The 18,120-nt window shown below is 41.5% G+C and overlaps 1 protein-coding gene across 2 annotated transcripts in view; it reads left to right on the top strand.

Annotated features, from left to right (window-relative positions):
• The window catches only part of LOC124788353 (probable phosphorylase b kinase regulatory subunit alpha), a 262,109-nt gene that overhangs the window by 45,306 nt on the left and 198,683 nt on the right, over window positions 1-18,120 (top strand). For both annotated transcript variants that reach the window (XM_047255616.1, XM_047255615.1), the window contains exons 4-5: window positions 13,801-13,883; window positions 13,978-14,169. In XM_047255616.1, the coding sequence (XP_047111572.1) occupies window positions 13,801-13,883; window positions 13,978-14,169 (275 nt within the window). The remainder of the gene's footprint in view (window positions 1-13,800; window positions 13,884-13,977; window positions 14,170-18,120) is intronic.

Genomic DNA, 18,120 nt, shown 5'->3' with positions numbered 1-18,120 from the left:
TGAATAATGTGTAAACTCAGCATTTATAACCTGAGCTTTAATTCTTGACTGCGGATCTGCATATTTGCCACTTATACACTGGTGTCCAAAGTTAAAGCAACAAACAGAAATTTTGCAAGGTTGTGTTTATTTTTCCACAAACACTATAAACAGGTGATAGTAAAGTAGAAACAAAGTAAAGCATACAAAACTGCAACATGCGTAATGGTAGACAAAAATATCCTTCATTTTTTCTAACTTAACAGATTTGCACACACTTTCCGAGAACTGGCTGATGTGCTCAGTATGTGGCATGACCTGACAACAAAGGGGCATGCTGTAAATGATATCATCAGTCTCATGTTGAGGCAATATTTCCCATTCTTCCTGCAGAGCTACTTGCAGTCATGACAGTGGTTGGTGGATGCTGATGTGTTGCAAGCCATCTCCCTAGTGCATCCCAGACATCCTCTATCGGATTCAAATTGGGGGAGTGAGCAGACCACGCCATGCTTGCAATATCTTCTGTTTCCAAGAAAACATCAACCACCCGTGCTCTATGAAGTCGAGCATTATTGTCCATCAATATGAAGTCTGGGCCCACAGCACCTTGCAACAACCGCAAATGCGGTCCCAAGATTTTGTCACAATACCTGACAGCAGTTAAACCTTGCTCATTCACCCATACAATTTCATGGAGAAGGGTTAGAGTGGTAAACATAATCCTTGCCTACACCATTAAGGATCCTCCTTGATATCAGTCTCTTTCCACAATGTTTGGGTTCCAAAATCATGTTCCACGTTCCCTCTAGATGCAAATCCATTGAGAATCACTCTCCAGACTAAACCGGGACTCATCTGTGAAAACAACATTGGCCCACTGTTCGACTGTCCAGGTGCATGTCGATGACTCGACTCTAGATGCTCCCTCCTGGGAAGACGTGTCAGAGGTAGACATACAGCAGGTCTCTGACAATTAAAGCCACTATGCACCTTCTGCGCACCGTTTGCCTTGATACAACATGTCCAGAGGATGGTGCAAGCTCACATGCCAGTTGCCGTGCAGTACTAAGGCAGCACCGTCTTTCCCTCACAGTAGAATAATAGTCCTCTCTTCTGGTCACAAGTGGTCAGCCCTGCCCTGGTCCTCAGGATACAGTTTCAGTCTCTATAAACCATCATTGCATCCAAGAAACAACATAACAATTCACATTTAGCCATCAGGCCACAACGGTTTGCGACTGTCCTACTTCCTTTCTGTCTATGGCCCTCCATCGTAGAGAGTCTTGTAGGCATCTTTTCTGTGCCATACTGCACCATCTGTGACTGTGTACCCAGTGATTGTGGATGTAGGGCTACCCGGCAAACACTACCTTGTTTCATATGTGCCCTGACATCATCATTGGCATGGTTGTCCATTGGCCAGAATGCCATCTTCCATGCAGGACATGATTGTACTGACATCTGGCTGATAGTTTGTACGAGGGTAATCCCAAAAGTAAGGTCTCTTACTTTTTTTGTAAGTACATAGACCTATTTATTTCTACAATGGTTTACATCAGTTTACAGCTTGAACATTTAGCTATTTTTTGACATAATCAACATTTCTGTTGATCCATTTTTGTAGATGCTGTGGCAGTTTTTGTATGCTCATGTCATACCAGCCTGCCACCATGCTGTTCAGGAAGTTATGAACCTTTTCTTTCTCCTCGTTGTAGGATCTGAATTGCTTTGTGGCCAAATGTTCTTTTAACCTAGGGAACAGGTGATAGTCACTGGGTGCCAAGTCAGGACAATAGGGTGGGTGGATGATTATGTTCCACTGAAACTGTTGCAGGAGAGCAACGGTTTGCCGAGCAATGTGTGGGCAAGCGTTGTCATGAAGAATGTGTATGCCCTTGCTCAACATTCCCCTTCTCCGGTTCTGAATTGCCCGTTTGAGTTTTTCCAGAGTCTCACACTACCTGTCAGCATCAATTGTGGTCCCAGTGGGCATTAAGTCGACCAACAATACCCCTTTCCAATCCCAAAAAACGGTTGTCATGACTTTACCGGCAGACTGTGTTTGTTTGAATTTCCGCGCCTTGGTGAAGAAGGGTTGCCGCCACTGGTGTGATTGTTGCTTGGTCTCAGGTGTAAAGTGGTATGCCCAGGTTTCGTCACCCATGACAATTGAGTCCAGAAAGTTGTCTTGTTTGGCTGCAAGGCAGTGGAGAAATGCACGCGAAGCATCAACTCATTGCTTCACGTGGTCCTCAGTCAGCATGCATGGCACCAATCTTGTGCACACCTTCCGGTAGTTCAATGTTTCCATTAAAATTCTGTGAGCAGTGCTTCGGGAATCTCAGGAACCAACGTGCAGAGATCACCCATGGTGATCCGCCGATCTTCACGAATGCTTTGCTCAATCTTCAACATTGTCTCCTCAAAGATTGATGGTCTCCCACTCCTTTGTTTGTTGTGAATTTCGGTCTGACCAGCTGCAAACACTCGACACCACTTACGAACATTTTTGACATCCATGCCTGACTCACCATACACTTCCGTAAATTGGCGATGGATTCCAATCGGCGCAGTGCCCTTTGCGTGCAAAAACCGAATAACTGTGCACAATTCACACTTGGCAGTAACATCCAGTGGGAGCTCCATTCTCAATGGCTGCCAAGCGCATGTTTACACGCAACGTGTGAAGCACTCTTCATAACAGTGTGACCAACTGCCACACAAACAGTTCTGTACTTGTAAAAAAAATAGGAGACCTTACTTTTGGGATTACTCTCATATGATTATACCATGAATGAGACACAGGGTGGGGAAATAGCAGTTTGTTGATTTAATTTTGGATGCCAGTGTAGAAGCAGCACCATTGTAGCTTTGACCTCTGCACCTATCAAGTTGTACGTTCATCATCATCATCATCATCATCATCATCATCATCATCATCTTGGACAGTTTCCAGTCACTGGCTGGGTCTGTCGGGAACACAAGCCTCTCCATCGTGTTCTGTCTTTCCACCATTCCCCCTCTTCCACCTTCGTCCAGTTCTCTCCTCTTCTCGTCACACATTCCTTCACTCCCTTCACCCATCTATCTCTTGGTCTTCCTCTGGGCCTCTTCCCCTCCAGTTGCAGATCAAACATCCTCTTTGGAATTCTTCCCTCATCCATTCTCTTCATGTGTCCATACCACTGCAATCTTGATTTTTCTATCCTGTCCTGTACTGGTTCCTCCTTCAGTCTTTCCCTCACATACACATTTCGCAAACTATCTCGTCTTGTTACACCCAACCTGCTCCTCTGGAACTTCACTTCACTAGCCTGTATTCTACTTTTGTCGCTTTTGTGCATTACCCATATCTCACTTCCGTATGCCAATATGGGGACAAAGTAGGTTCGGTATATAATTCCCTTGGATTTCTGTGGCACCTCCTTGCTCCGAATAAGCCCCCTAATGCATTTGTAGAACTGCCCTGCTTTTCTGCACCTTTCATTTATTTCCATTGCGTTTCCCCCCTTACTTTCAATCACGCTTCCCAGGTACTTGAAGTTCTCTACCACTTGTAGTTTTTCCCCTCCACAAGTTATATCCACATTTGGCCTGTTCGTCTTCCTTGTTGTGACAATTATTTCACTTTTCTTTGCAGAGAAATGCATTCCATATTGTGCTGCCGTTGCCTCCCATGCATCTAACTGCTCTTGCACCTCCTTCTCGCAATTTCCCCATAACATCAGGTCATCGGCAAAAAGCACTGCTTTCATTTTATGATCTCCAATTGCATCTGACACTTGCTGTAGGATTTCATCCATAACAGTAATAAACAATAAAGGCGAAAGTGCACTTTCCTGTCGCAGCCCATTTTCCAGCTTGAACCATGCAGTACGTTCCCTCCCCACTTTCACACAACTCTCACTTCCCTCATACATTTTTCTGACTTTTCGTGTTATCTCTTCATCTATCCCTTTTGCGTTCAGCACATCCCAGAGCTTGTCCCTACAGATACTGTCATACGCCTTCTCAATATCTAAAAGGCCATGATTAAGTCCTTCCCGTACTGCAGTTGCCTTACCGCAAATATGAGGTCCGTTGTTGATCTTCCCGGTCTGAAACCGTACTGCTCCTTTTGCAGTCTACTTTCAATACTGCTTCTTATTCTCTTCTCCAGGATCTTTTCATAGATTTTTCCACAGTGGCATAGCAGGGTGATTCCTCTGTAGTTCTCACATCTCCTTTTATCCCCTTTCTTGAAGATCGGGACTATAATTCCTTTCTTCCAATCCTCAGGAATTCTGTTCTCCTTCCACACCACCCTCAGCACTCTGTATAGCCACTGGGTTCCTACTTCTCCTGCTGCTCGTATCATATCCACTGTTACTTCGTCCCAACCTGGTGCCTTGCCCCCTTTCATCCTCTTTATGGCTTCTTCCACTTCATTCCAAGTTAGATCATCAATTTCCCCACTATTATCATCGTCTGCTGCCTTAGGCTCTCCATCGCTGTTAGTTACCCGCTTGGCGGCATTCAACAGATCTTCAAAGTACTCCTTCCAAATCTTTTTGAGCTCATGCATTTCCTCTACAACTCTTCCATTATTATCCATGATCCTCAGGCACTCGCTTCTGTCATTCCTCTTATTTCTTACCATGGTGTAAAGTACTTTTTTGTTCCCTTCACTGTCCTCTTCTAACATTCTTGTCCATTTTTCCATCCACTTCTTCGTCTCCGCCCTTACTATGGTCTGTGCCGCTTTCTTGCTTTCCTTATATTTTACCCTAGCTTCCTCTGCTCGGGTCTGGAACCATTCTCTGAAGGCTTTGTTCTTTCGAAGTACTGCCTCTTGACATATGTTGTTCCACCATGGGGTTTCCTTACTTCTCCTCTTTGTGCTAGTTCTTCCGCACACAGTCTCAGCTGCCTCAACTAGGGCCCTCTTAAAATCTCCCCATTCTTCTTCCACTGTTCTCTGATCTTCCTTTGGCAGCTTCTTCCTGATCAGTGTCTGGTACTGGGTCCTCCGTTCATCCTCTTTCAGCATCCATGTCTTCAACCTTTTCTCCTGTATATCTGTTGCCCTCCTATCTTTTTTCTCTCTCAGGGTGGCTACCAACAGCCGATGGTCACTGTCTAAGGCCTCAGATGGAATGACCTTAACATCTGTGAGGCTGCTCATCATCTGCCTATCCACTAGTACATAGTCTACTACTGAAGTTTGGGACCAGTCCCCACTGTACCAAGTTATTTTGTGACTACTTCTCTTCTTGTACCAGGAATTTGCGATCGTCAGCCCATTCCTCTTGCAGAATTCCAGCAACAATTTTCCTTCTCTATTTTGGTTCCCCCAGCCCTCTGGTCCCATTATCTCCTCGAATCCTTTCCTGTCTGTGCCAACATGTGCATTGAGGTCCCCTATTATAATCTGATTACCTCCATTTAGCTGCTTTTGCATGTCATCTTCAAATTCCTCCTTCTCCTTTTTTGTACACCCCACCTGTGGGGCATATGCTTGGATGATTTCAATGCTTTTTCCTTTCACTCGTACTCTGGCTTTTATCATTCGATCATTGATACCTTCCACCTCCTCCTGCAGACCCTCTCTGACCACTATTGCCACTCCATTTCTTCCCCTCTCATTCCCTATCCAGTACAGTTTACATCCTTTACTTAGTGGTTTTTCACCAACTCCTCTCCACCTAGTCTCAGCAAGACCCAAGATGTCCAATTTCCTCCTTTCCATCATTTCTACAATTTCTTCTAACTTCCCAGTTAGAGTCCTTACGTTTAAGGTGCCCAGTCGTAAACCATCTCGTAATCCTTTTCCATTGCGTGGTCGGTTTCCTTTAAATCCGTTCCGTGATCCGAGGCATGTTCCCTTTTTAAAAGCAGTTGATTTATCCACTACTGGCTTGCTAGGCCTATCCCAGCTTCACCAGAGCCCCATTAGCCGTCACGTTTCAGGGTTCCCATAGAGCCTTCTCAGCTACCGTAGCGGTCCTGGGGCACACGAAGTCCCCGCTGTACATCGCCCCTATAGGCAGTCCCCTACTTTGTGCCGTTGCCCATCTCCCACGACTTGGACGAGGGCTTGGACTTATGGGAGACTCTCTAAATGAGTTATTATTAGTTATTATTTCATTTTTGAAACTTGCAGCATCTTGGCCCCTTACTTCAAGAAATCCTTAAAATGAGTCCTTTATTTCAAACTCCTATCTGTCTGGTTTTCTTAAAACTAAGTACGAATATCTTACAACAATAGTACTGATGATCTCTTCTAAAACACAATCATTTAGCAGCTGTGTCTTCTAATTTTGAATTTGTGGACTCGAATATTTAATTTTAGTTGAAAGGCATTCTCTCAGTAGAGCATGATATTTGAAGAGAAAGTCTATCGCACTTAAAGACTGCCACCCTGTTCCCCTATTTCAGATTCACGATATTTCCGATTCACGATGGCCACAGAAAGCTGATGTTCTTGTTACATCCAGTATTCTAGAAAGTATAACTTTCATTTCCTAATGCCCCTCATTGAAAAAGTGTATTAATCATTTTGTCATGTTTCAACGTGCTGTAAGTAACATATGCATTTAAGTATGCAGTGCAAGTTTAATGTACTTTTATTTTCTTGATTAGAGCTTGCCAATCATTAATTTTCCCATCATGCCATACTTTTTCTCCATCTCCAGATAATCAGCACGCTGCACAGAATAGTGCATTTAAAGCAGGGCCATGCTGTAACTAAAATCAATCATTTTTCTGATCTGTTTTAGAAAAATTATGGTAATAATCACTGCCAAAAGATCTTTTGGTCTTAGTGTCTGTATGGGAAGGAACCTGTGGCTGGTGTGGCCTGCTATTTTAAAGTTTTGTGAAATCTTTTGATTCACTTTATCTTGGAATAACCCTCTGTCCGTGCTAAAATGTGCATTTTGCTGGTTATTGTAAAGCTGAGAACAACAATCTGCAGGTGGTCTGTTTTCAAATTGTGTATCACCAACATTTACATCTGATTTATTTTCACAGCCGATACCATGTCCTCTATGAACTTGCAGACTGCCAGAATCTTCCAGTTTCATTTTTGCAACTCAACTGACTTTCAGTTTCCGCTTTTAAATTGTCCAGACTTTTCTCCAATTTTGCTTTCATTAGTAATTTTAGTATATCCCTATTCTGGACATGTTGCTGATCATTGGAAAACTGTATCTATCTTCATTGTCTTTTTAAATTCTTCACTCCAGCAGACTTATAATTTCCTCTTTTACCTCTTTCTACACGTTATGGTTTTATATTAATGCAAACCTTTAACAGCAGTCCATATAAGAAAAACCATCAATACCTTTTACATTAATGCAAGCACAGCTTAGATGCAGAGGAATTAATCTGCATTACACATGTAACTGATGTTTACAATGGTAATGTTCAAGTCACTTTCCATTAGCCGTTTACTTGCACTGTAACACTGTGTCTGTCACAAAAGTACAAAAAACTTAAAGATTGCTAATAGGAGTGCCCGTTGTTGTCAACAGCAGTTGAAGGAAATGCATAACAAAGAAGTTATTGCATTTCAGAGCACTGGCTAGGTTTTTGGTCACTGCTTGTGTAGAAAAAAGGGAATGGTGGAACCTGTACTCCACACATAGTGCTGGCCGTCACACACTGTAGCCGGCCGGTGTGGCCGAGTGGTACTAGGCGCTTCAGTCCGGAACCGCGCGACCGCTAAGGTCGCAGGTTTGAATCCTGCCTTAGGCATGGATGTGTGTGATGTCCTTAGGGTAGTTAGGTTTAAGTAGTTCTAAGTTCTAGGGGACTGATGACCTCAGAAGTTAAGCCGCATAGTGCTCAGAGCCATTTGAACCACACACTGTACCATTCTTGATAACATAAAAAACAAAGGCACAAAATGCATCCTGGTACACTTTTGATTGCTTTTCTGCAATGTGTATTTCTCCCTAAATAGAACACAGTGACATATTTTTAAATACATTACTAATTAAGTTGAAATTCTTTCAGAGACAGCAAAGGACTTGGAAGAGCAGTTGAATGGAATGGACAGTGTCTTGAAAGGAGGATATAAGATGAACATCAACAAAAGCAAAACGAGGATAATGGAATGTGGTCGAATTAAGTCGGGTGATGCTGAGGGAATTAGTTTAGGAAATGAGACACTTAATGTAGTAAAGGAGTTTTGCTATTTGGGGAGCAAAATAACTGATGATGGTCGAAGAAGAGAGGATATAAAATGTAGACTGGCAATGGCAAGGAAAGTGTTTCTGAAGAAGAGAAATTTGTTAACATTGAGTATAGTTTTAAGTGTCAGGAAGTCATTTCTGAAAGTATTTGTATGGAGTGTAGCCATGTATGGAAGTGAAACATGGACGATAAATAGTTTGGACAAGAAGAGAATAGAAGCTTTCGAAATGTGGTGCTACAGAAGAATGCTGAAGATTAGATGGGTAGCTCACATAACTAATGAGGAAGTATTGAATAGGATTGGGGAGAAGAGAAGTTTGTGGCACAACTTGACCAGAAGAAGGGATCGATTGGTAGGACATGTTCTGAGGCATCAAGGGATCACCAATTTAGTATTGGAGGGCAGCGTGGAGGGTAAAAATCGTAGAGGGAGACCAAGAGATGAATACACTAAGCAGATTCAGAAGGATGTAGGTTGCAGTAGGTACTGGGAGATGAAGCAACTTGCACAGGATAGAGTAGCATGGAGAGCTGCGTCAAACCAGTCTCAGGACTGTAGACCACAACAACAACAACAACAACAACAACAACAACAACAATTCAGTTTGACCACCGCTCCAAAATAGAATCCTCTCCCAGCACCTCGAGGTCTGCTGGGGCGTCATTGATGACACAGCTTTGAGGATTTCGCTTTAATAGTGATGAAGTAATGCAAGCAGATGTGAGGTTGTGACCCTGTCAACCAAATCTAACATTCGAATGTAATGTAACAATGAAAACAATCAATTTTTGACTAAATAATTTAATTGGAAACAGTGATAGTATCAACAAAATAGTTTGTAGAATGTTAATAATTTTCCACATTTGTAAGTCTTCCAACAAATGGTTTGATAACTTAGTTCACAAGTCTGTGGAACCATACTGGCTAAAGCATGATGCTGGACAAATCAGCATTCGTGTTAAGACAGCTTTACCTTATGGATGCGAGTATTACTTAAACTACATACTCTACAATGAGATGATCAACACTGATGTTCTTATTATTGTTCCTCCTTTTTTTCATTTTGAGCATCTCTGTACCATGTTGCTTTTAATCAATACCTCGTGCAATATTCCTTCATACTCTGTTTGCAGGCTCCTCCACTTCTCTGCTGATACTGTTTGGACCTAATGTCTTGTCCTACTGTGTGAAAATGATAACTATTTACTATGTACCACAGTGCTGCAGGGGAAGGCAAGATGAATAATTTGATATAGGGCATTTGTGATCTATCAACCTGGGACTCCACCTCATTTTGACCTACAAAAGCCACCTAAGATAATACATGTGCACACTGTGTGAGATTTTTTGTGTCCTGTCCCCTTCTTTCACCACCAGCTTAGTTGGTCTTAACTGTTTGATGCTAATGTCTTTTTGTCACTAAACTCATCCGTGAATATTAAACACTTCTTGGTCTTGCATTTGCAATGGTGTAATTGACATTTGCATAAATTTTACCTCAAAATTTTGTGAATTTTAATAGCACAAAATTAAGAATGAAATATTTTGTTCCTCTGATCTTACTGCAAAACAGCTGTGCTCAGAGGGGTTAATCTGTCAAAATTCACAAAATTTTGAGGTCAAATTTACATAAGCATCAAATTTACACTTTGTAAGTGCGAGGAACCATGAACCGTGGACCTTGCCACTGGTGGGGAGGCTTTCATGCCTCTGCGATACAGATAGACGTACCATAGTTGCAACCACATCAGAGGGATATCTGTTGAGAGGCCAGACAAACATGTGGTTCCTGAAGAAGAGGAGCAGCCTTTTCAGTGGTTACAGGGGCAACAGTCTGGATGATTGACTGATCTGGCCTTGTAACATTAATCAAAATGGCCTTGCTGTGCTGGTACCGCGAACGGCTGAAATCAGAGAGAAAGTACAGCTGTAGTTTTTCCCGAGGACATGCAACTTTGCTGTGTGGTTAAATAATGATGGTGTCCTCTTGGGTAAAAAATTCCAGAGGTAAAATAGTTCCCCTCCTTCCCCCTCACTGTCCCACACCCTTACTCCCTCACTCCCTCTCTTTCCTTCCCTCCCTCTTTCCTTCAGTGTCTCCAAGGCCCCCCCAATTTTTATCCAGAATTTCCTGTCACTCCGTACTTTCCATGTCCAAGTTGGTGCCTCCGATAGTTCCCCCCATATCCAGGAGAACGGGGTCCTGCGGGGCTCTGTATTGAGTGTATCACTATTTTTAGTGCCCATTAACGGTCTAGCAGCAGCTGTAGGGCCATACATCTCATCCTCTCTGTATGCAGACGACTGCTGCATTTCGTACTGCACCACCAGTACTGGTGTTGCTGAGTGACGCCTACAGGGAGCCATCCACAAGGCGCAGTCATGGGCTCTCACCGTTCATCCGGAACCAGTATGTTACCTTCATGATGATCTGCTCACTGTAGTGGAAACATATCGATTCTTAGGACTGGTTTTTGATGACCGATTGACATGGCTACCTCACCTTCTTTGTCAGCTTAAGCGGAAGTGCTGGCAACACCTCAATTCCCTCCACTGCCTAAGCAAAACCAACTGAGGTGCAAATCGCTCAACTCTGCTGCGTCTCTACAAATCCCTTATTCAATCCTGCCTTGACATGGGAGTCTGATTTATGGTTCAGCAACACCCTCAGCGTTGTGTCTACTCGATCCAGTGCACCACTGTGGTGTTCGCCTAGCGATGGGAGCTTTTAGAATGAGTCCGGTGACCAGTGTCCTGGTGGAGGCAGGAGTCCCTCCATTGCAGGTCCATCGTGCACAACTGCTCGCCAGTTACGTTACACACATTCGTAGTTCTCCTGAGCTGGAGTCCTTCCCTTTACCACCTCCCGTCCAGGTCTGTCCGCATAACCTGTGTGGTGCACACCTAGGCCGCAGATTCATCTGGACTTTGTACATGACCCTTAGGACTCAGTTACTCCTGCTGCTCTCCGCTGTCACTTCCTCTTGATTATTGATGTGTTTTGGGGCTCTGAAGTGATTTAAACCGACGGTTCAATGGCTGATGGTCATGTTGGCTTCTCCTGTGTCCAAAGAGGCCATTTTGAACAGCTTTCCTTGCCAAATGGCTGCAGTGTATTCACTGCAGAGCTGGTGGCCATCTCTCGTGCACTTCAGTATATTCATTCATGCCTTGGGGAATCATTTCTTCTGTTTACTGACTCGTTGAGCAGCCTACAAGCTGTCAACCAGTGCTACCCTCGCCATCCTTTGGTAGCGTCCATCCAGGTGTCCATCTATGCCTTGGACCGGTATCATCGTTCAGTGGTGTTTCTGTGGACTCCAGGGCACGTTGGAATCCCAGGCAACAAACTTGCTGACAGGCTTCTGGACATGGGCATCTCTGAACCTGACCTGCGTTCTGATTTACGCCATAGGGTTTTTCGGCTTTGGGAGATGGAATGGCATAACAGTACACACAACAAACTGCATATCATTAAGGGGACTACGAATGTGTGGAAGGCTTCCATGTGAGCCTCTTGTATGGAATCAGTTGTCTTCTGCCAGCTTTGCATTTTCCATGGGTGGGTCGCCCACGGTTACCTCCTGTGCCATGAACACCTGCCTGAATGTCAGTGCGGCGCCCGGTTGACAGAGGCCCATATTCTGGTGCACTGTCCCACTTTGACTGCCCAGCAATGAAATCTTGGGTTACCAGACTCGTTGTCGCTAATTTTATCTGACAACCCCATCACCAGCTGATTTAGGTTTACGTTTTATTCCTGAGGGTGGGTTTTATCATTTGATCTAAGTTTTAGCGCATGTCCTTTGTCCCTCTGTCCTCCAACCTAGTGCTTCTAGGATGGAGGTTTTAATGTGTTGCATAGTGTCTGGCTTCTCCTTTTTTATTCTCATCATCAGCCAGCCATGGTAATTTGCTTTGTTGTTTTAATCTCTTCATCCCGTTTCTTTCATTTCTGTGGTTTTCTTGTCCCCTTTTGTCCATTTATATGTTTGTTGCCCTTCATCATTGTTATGATTTTTGCTTTCATTCCGTTTTGAGTTGTCAGCATCATTTGTTTTATTCTCACACTTGTGGAATTGTTTTATTCGGAACAAGAGACTGATTACCTCGTAGTTTGGTCCCTTTTCTCTTCTTTTAAACCAACCAACCAACCAACAAATCACTCTCCCTCTCCTCCTTTCCTGTGTCATGGACATTGTTTCTTAGTTACTATGTTTTATAATAGCAGTCATAAAAGCTTCCATTGCAAAATTATGCAATGCTTTTAGTGAAGAAACAATGTTCACAACACGCAACCAAATGTAAACATCTGAAGATGGGATTTTAGGCATCTTGAAACATTGTCATGGAAAAATAAACACCTATAAAAGCAAGAGCTAATTCATTGTAAATTACTTTCAGGTTCAATAGTTGCAATGTTCTAATACATCCACGCTTTCTCCCAAGAATTTCTTCTGTAGGCCAGATTGAAACCAGTTGCAAGCTGGATTCAGTTGCCTTTCCTCATTTTCATGCATTGTTTCCATCCCGGATTTTTTGTCATTGTAGTAATAGGTCCAGTTAGTGTGTTATGGGAATGTAATTTACTGAAATGGGTTGAACAGTAAATAGTATTTTATTTTATTTATTTATTTGTCCTTTGACTGTTCAACACAATAATATAGGACATGTTAGATATTAAACAGAAACAGTAAAACTCAGGTCAGATCAGGTAATTGTAGGCCAAGTTGGCAATGGAACAGGATTGGGTAAGGATGGGACAGCAGGTTGGCCACAGCCTTTTATGCCCTTTTGAATGGAACCATTTCAGCATTCAGCTTGGCAACTTTGGTAACCCACTTCAAGACGGCTGGATGGGGGTTCAAACCCTGCTCCTTATGAATCTGAGTCCAGGTTCCATTGCATTAAAACCATGCCACATTGCTATGTTTATGATTTGGAAAGGAATCTGTCAATAGAACCACGTGTCCCTAGTCTAAAAGTAGTTTAAGATTATGCACAGGAAGTATAATCAGTGTTATAACTAGAACGTGAAGTTTTGTTGTATTACGCTTGATGTAATATGTAAGTAGTTTAGGTCTTGTAGCTACTAAAAGAATTCAACACTGGTGAAACAGTTTATGTAAAGAGATTTAAGCTCTTTTACTTCCTTGAGCTGTCCTGATCTGTGTTATTCAGGGTTTTCCAAATAACTGTAGGTGAATGCTTTGATCACACTTAAAAAAAAAAAAAACGACTCACGTCTTCCATAAGTAACGTTTTGATATGTCCTGCAGTTTTCTGGGTACATAACAAGACATTTTACAGGTAGAAATCAATGAAATGGCTCCTCCCTAAAATAAATGAGGGGAAAAAAAGAATGACAGAGCAGTATAAATAAAAAAATAAATAATGCATCATTTGTCAGTATCACCAGAGATATTTTCTGAAAAGTTTGGTACTCTGTGACCAATTTCCAGTTTGGACTTGGAAAAGAAATACAAAACTTTTATGAAAATAATTTTTTTATCTGTTTGTACAACATACAAAGCAAAATGAGATTAATGAAATAAATTTCTGGGAAATATCATTTCAGTTAAAAATTTGTGATTTTTTTTATTATTTTGAAAATATAATTTCTTATTCCTCTGTTAAAGGTCTGCAGATTATTTTCAATTTGGATGAAGTGGCATTTATTCAGAACCTGGTATTTTACATTGAATCGGCATATTGTACACCGGTAGGTAAATTGTGTTACTATTAATTCCAATGAATATATGTATTAGAACCATGTTACATTTTTTTAAAATATGTGAATTTCATTGTGCTTTCAGGATTATGGCATATGGGAAAGAGGTGACAAAACTAATCATGGTCTTCCTGAATTAAATGCTAGTTCAATTGGCATGGCAAAAGCTGCCCTTGAAGCAATGAATGAGTTGGATTTATTTGGTGCACGTGGAGGGCCTTCCTCAGTTATACATGTTCTTGCTGATGAGGCTCAAAAGTGCCAAGCTGTACTTCAGGTAAAAAGATTTCATGATTATTATTATTATTGTTTCTTTCATTTCTCAGACGTTATGTCTTGTTAAAAATGGAAAGTGACATGGACCTTGATCAAGCGTGACTTCCTTTTAACTGTATGGTATATGTTGCATTGCATTTAGGAACTTTCAGGTAATTGAACATGTATCAATAATTACAGATTTCTGTAGTTGTATATATACGTTTGGATGTAGCTGTATTGCGTTGATGTACTGATGGATATTGTGTGGTATTATTATTATTATTATTATTATTATTATTACTATTACTATTACTTATATCACCACCACCACCACCACCGCCACCACCACTTGTAAATGATTGTGTTACACGGTGTATACAACCAGGGACAACCAGGAGATCTGGGAAAGACCCGGGAATTTTTTCATCTGGTAGAAAACTGGGAAAAACACAGAAGTTTTTTAGAATTCCGGGAATTTTTCATTATTTTAGTTTTCAGTTAATTTTTGTAATTTTGACTGGTAAGAACTGCTACTCTAACAAAGGATATTACTGTATCCTGCCACTGCAGAATAATAGTGCAACAACATTACATGGACGAGAGAATAAAACCTAAATTGCAAAGGAAATGTGCCATATAAAAAAACACAGAGCTGATACAAGTGTCTGCTGACAGCAAAATGTGTGAAAGACTATGTAATGCTTCATAACAACAAATTACCTCCGATTTGCATGACGTCACAACTGTTTACATTAGATCCTTTTAAGCAGTTACGAGCGGGCTCATGCACCTGCGCAGTTGAGTCGCGTATGAGTAACCTGTGGTATCTGAACTGGTCGAAATTTTGAGGGGGATGGGGGGGCAAACTCATATTCTTAAGGAAGAAAACCTTGTCACAAAGCGCCTAGCATCTAGCGCACGTTGGTTTATCGATTATTCAAATGATTTTGAAATGAATCCCTGTTGGTTTTTGAAAATTTTTGAATACATTCTAAGTTGATTTTTGTATGCGTGTGTAGTTTATGTGATGTCTCTGCCAGGGGAATCCTCGTTGGATCTAGAAATAAACTTTCCTGCTGACAAAAGGGGGCGGGGCTATACGAGTTGAGCGGAATAAAGCTGAACAGGTGAATGCCAACGGCTTTTTGTTTATGTGATTGATTGGATACGCGAATGATCAGCGTTGTTTAAATTACTAGCGAAGTCCATAGATTCAGACTACGAGAGTGGAAATAAGCGATGAACAGGAATAATAGGTAAGAAAGATTACGTATTATGTTCTCAGTGTATCCAAGGAAATGAAATTTTGACAGAAAATTTTGGTCAGATCGCTAAACTACAAAGGGCAAGTTGTACAGTCCCCAGCTAGCAGCTGCTAAGTTGTATTGTGGGAGTAGCACGGAAAATGCGTTGTATGAACGTGTAATAACATCTAACCGGAGAACAATCGCTGGATAACTAAATGGGTGATTCTGGCAGGGTCTACTATTGCCGTGATTTGAAATATCGTAGATCCAGGGCTGATGCACAGAGGTGTCTGAGTGTGGTGGTGGCGTGGGGGGCGGCTATTCTCCACGTGATCCTCGTTTACATTTAGTGATTTTGCTGTTTGCTCTTCGTTTACTGCTCTCATGTCAAATGAAAACAAAGTGGTTTCTGTGGCCGGGAGTTATCAAGTGAATTAAAATACATTCACGTAATTACGGAAGGCTAAAAGTGTTATTAGTTTCATATTTGATTTCCACCTTTATGACAGTCAGGCATTGCAGAATGATGAAGTTACTTTTGTCGCTTTGCTACCAAAATCTAGTTTCTATCTATCTTTTCTGCTGAGACAGCCAATTTATTTGAAACGAAGTGCTTACCACACTATTGGATAGTTTCAACTGTTTGCTGCATTTAAAATGCACATTTTCATCATGTAGCATGTATGGCATTATGCCAAAACAAAGAACTCAATATGAGACAATACAGTACTGGTAATCCAAGAAAACTGACATCCCGAACATCACACTGAAGAGCTTAATAAGAGGTCGGGGCCTATTTCGTTGGCAATCTGGACATACGAATGAGCATTTTAAGGCGAATTATCCATTGCAGTATGGCTCACGAAATTCTGATGCTCTTGGAGTATCCTCTGATGTCTTGTTTCTTTTATGACATAATGTAAGATCTTTTAATGTTTTACACATACGGGCTTCCTACGTCGTCGCAGCTGCGCAAACGCGGTGACGCCTCTTATCTGCCACTCTCTAAGAAACTGCTGGAACAAATCTATTTCTAACACATCGCTGGAAAATATTGCGAATTGTGGTTTGAAAACCGTTATTTTCAGAGTACATTTCCTATTATGCAAGATGAACCATGTGCGAGAATGTATGCTGAATTTCTTAAATCACAGAGCATTTGACTCTCATTTAAAAATCAACTCTTTGATGACAATCCATTTGGAAGAATATCCAGCCCAGAAGATCAGAGATTAATGACGGTATTAAACATTTTACTGGCACATTTGTGTGATGTATATTAAAGTGTAAAGCACGCAAAAAAGATCGGCATTAGATGTGAAAGCTTAACTTCTCTTGCAGCTTACAAATTATAGAGACTAATACTATATCTGAAAGCTTTTCTTTTCTTGTAGCAGCACCATGTATGTTAACTTTGGTAATTTCCAAGAATGATTGCCTCTGGAAGTTGCGGGTCCAAATGATACATATCGAATGTGCGATCCTAAATCGAGCAGGCGACTCTGGTGGCGAATGTTATGAGTATGTTTACAGTGGTCACTACAGCAATGACAAAAGAAGAGCGTCACAAAAATACTTGTAATTACAAAGGAGACAACTTACCTCTCTCGTTGTCGATATTGTCGTCATGTGAAAGTCCATGTCATGTGTATGCTATGGGAACAATTCCCTTTTTGCCATTAATTCCCAGAGGTGTGTAACTTAGAGCAACTAAGAGAATGACGGAAAACAGATAAAAGTGATGATCACAAATAATTGATCATAACGCTCGCCACCAGAGTCGCGTGATTGATTTAGGATCGCACATTTGATATGTATCGTTTGGACCCCGCGACTTCAAGAGGCAATCATTCCTTGAAATTGTGTGTTCGTGCTACTTAACAATGATGTTGCTATTGACTGACTACATCATGTGTCCTATGCTCTGAATATCCCCTGTCATTGGCTGGCGAGATCACGTGACATGAGCTATGAGTGGCTTACAAAACTGCATTGCAACCTCGATTTCAGTGCTGCGGAGAGTAAGATGCGGTGTTTGGTGGAATGCGAATTTATACTTTCATAATACGAAAATTTGCAGCGTACATGTTGCTGCACATCAAAGAACTTTCCAAAACGTGTTTTTTTCCTATGAGTTTCATTTTCTAAAGTGCTGGGAAATCCTAAGCTGTTGTATAAAACCATAACCATTCAAAAGATTCACATGTTTTACAGTTCTGAGGAAAAGTGTACGGTCACTTAACACGGAAGAAGTGTATTTTCACCCGGGAGAAAGTGTATTTTTAACCGGAAGATCCGGGAAAAATCTGGGAATTTTTTTTTCCACGTCCTCGTATTCACCCCGTGTTAATTCTCAGAAAGAAAACTATTTTAATGTGTTACTCTTGAGTGTTTCCCCTTGTGTTGTAATTGCATTCCTACATCTCAAGTTCGCCCCTGTGATAATTTTTTGTCATATTTGTCAGTCTTTTCCACTTTTGAGTCTCAAAATTTCTTTCTGTGTTGATAAGATTCTGGAACATTTTGTTGTGTGAAAGGGAAAGCACAGTCTTTATGCACTGGTCTTGGACATGTGTGGATTGAGGTTGTTTTTGGTTTTCCTAAATCATTTAAGATTAGTGTCAGAATGAATTTTTTTTTGTAGAGGACACAGTTGTATTTCAGTGTGAGCTTCTGCTCGAAGTCTAATTACATATTCATTGATGAACTGTTAATTTTATTTC

This window comes from Schistocerca piceifrons, chromosome 3 (assembly GCF_021461385.2).
Source record: "Schistocerca piceifrons isolate TAMUIC-IGC-003096 chromosome 3, iqSchPice1.1, whole genome shotgun sequence".
In the NCBI taxonomy this organism is placed as follows: domain Eukaryota; kingdom Metazoa; phylum Arthropoda; class Insecta; order Orthoptera; family Acrididae; genus Schistocerca; species Schistocerca piceifrons.
Note: the sequence above shows the minus strand (reverse complement) of the source record. Positions and strands in the feature narration are given on the sequence as shown.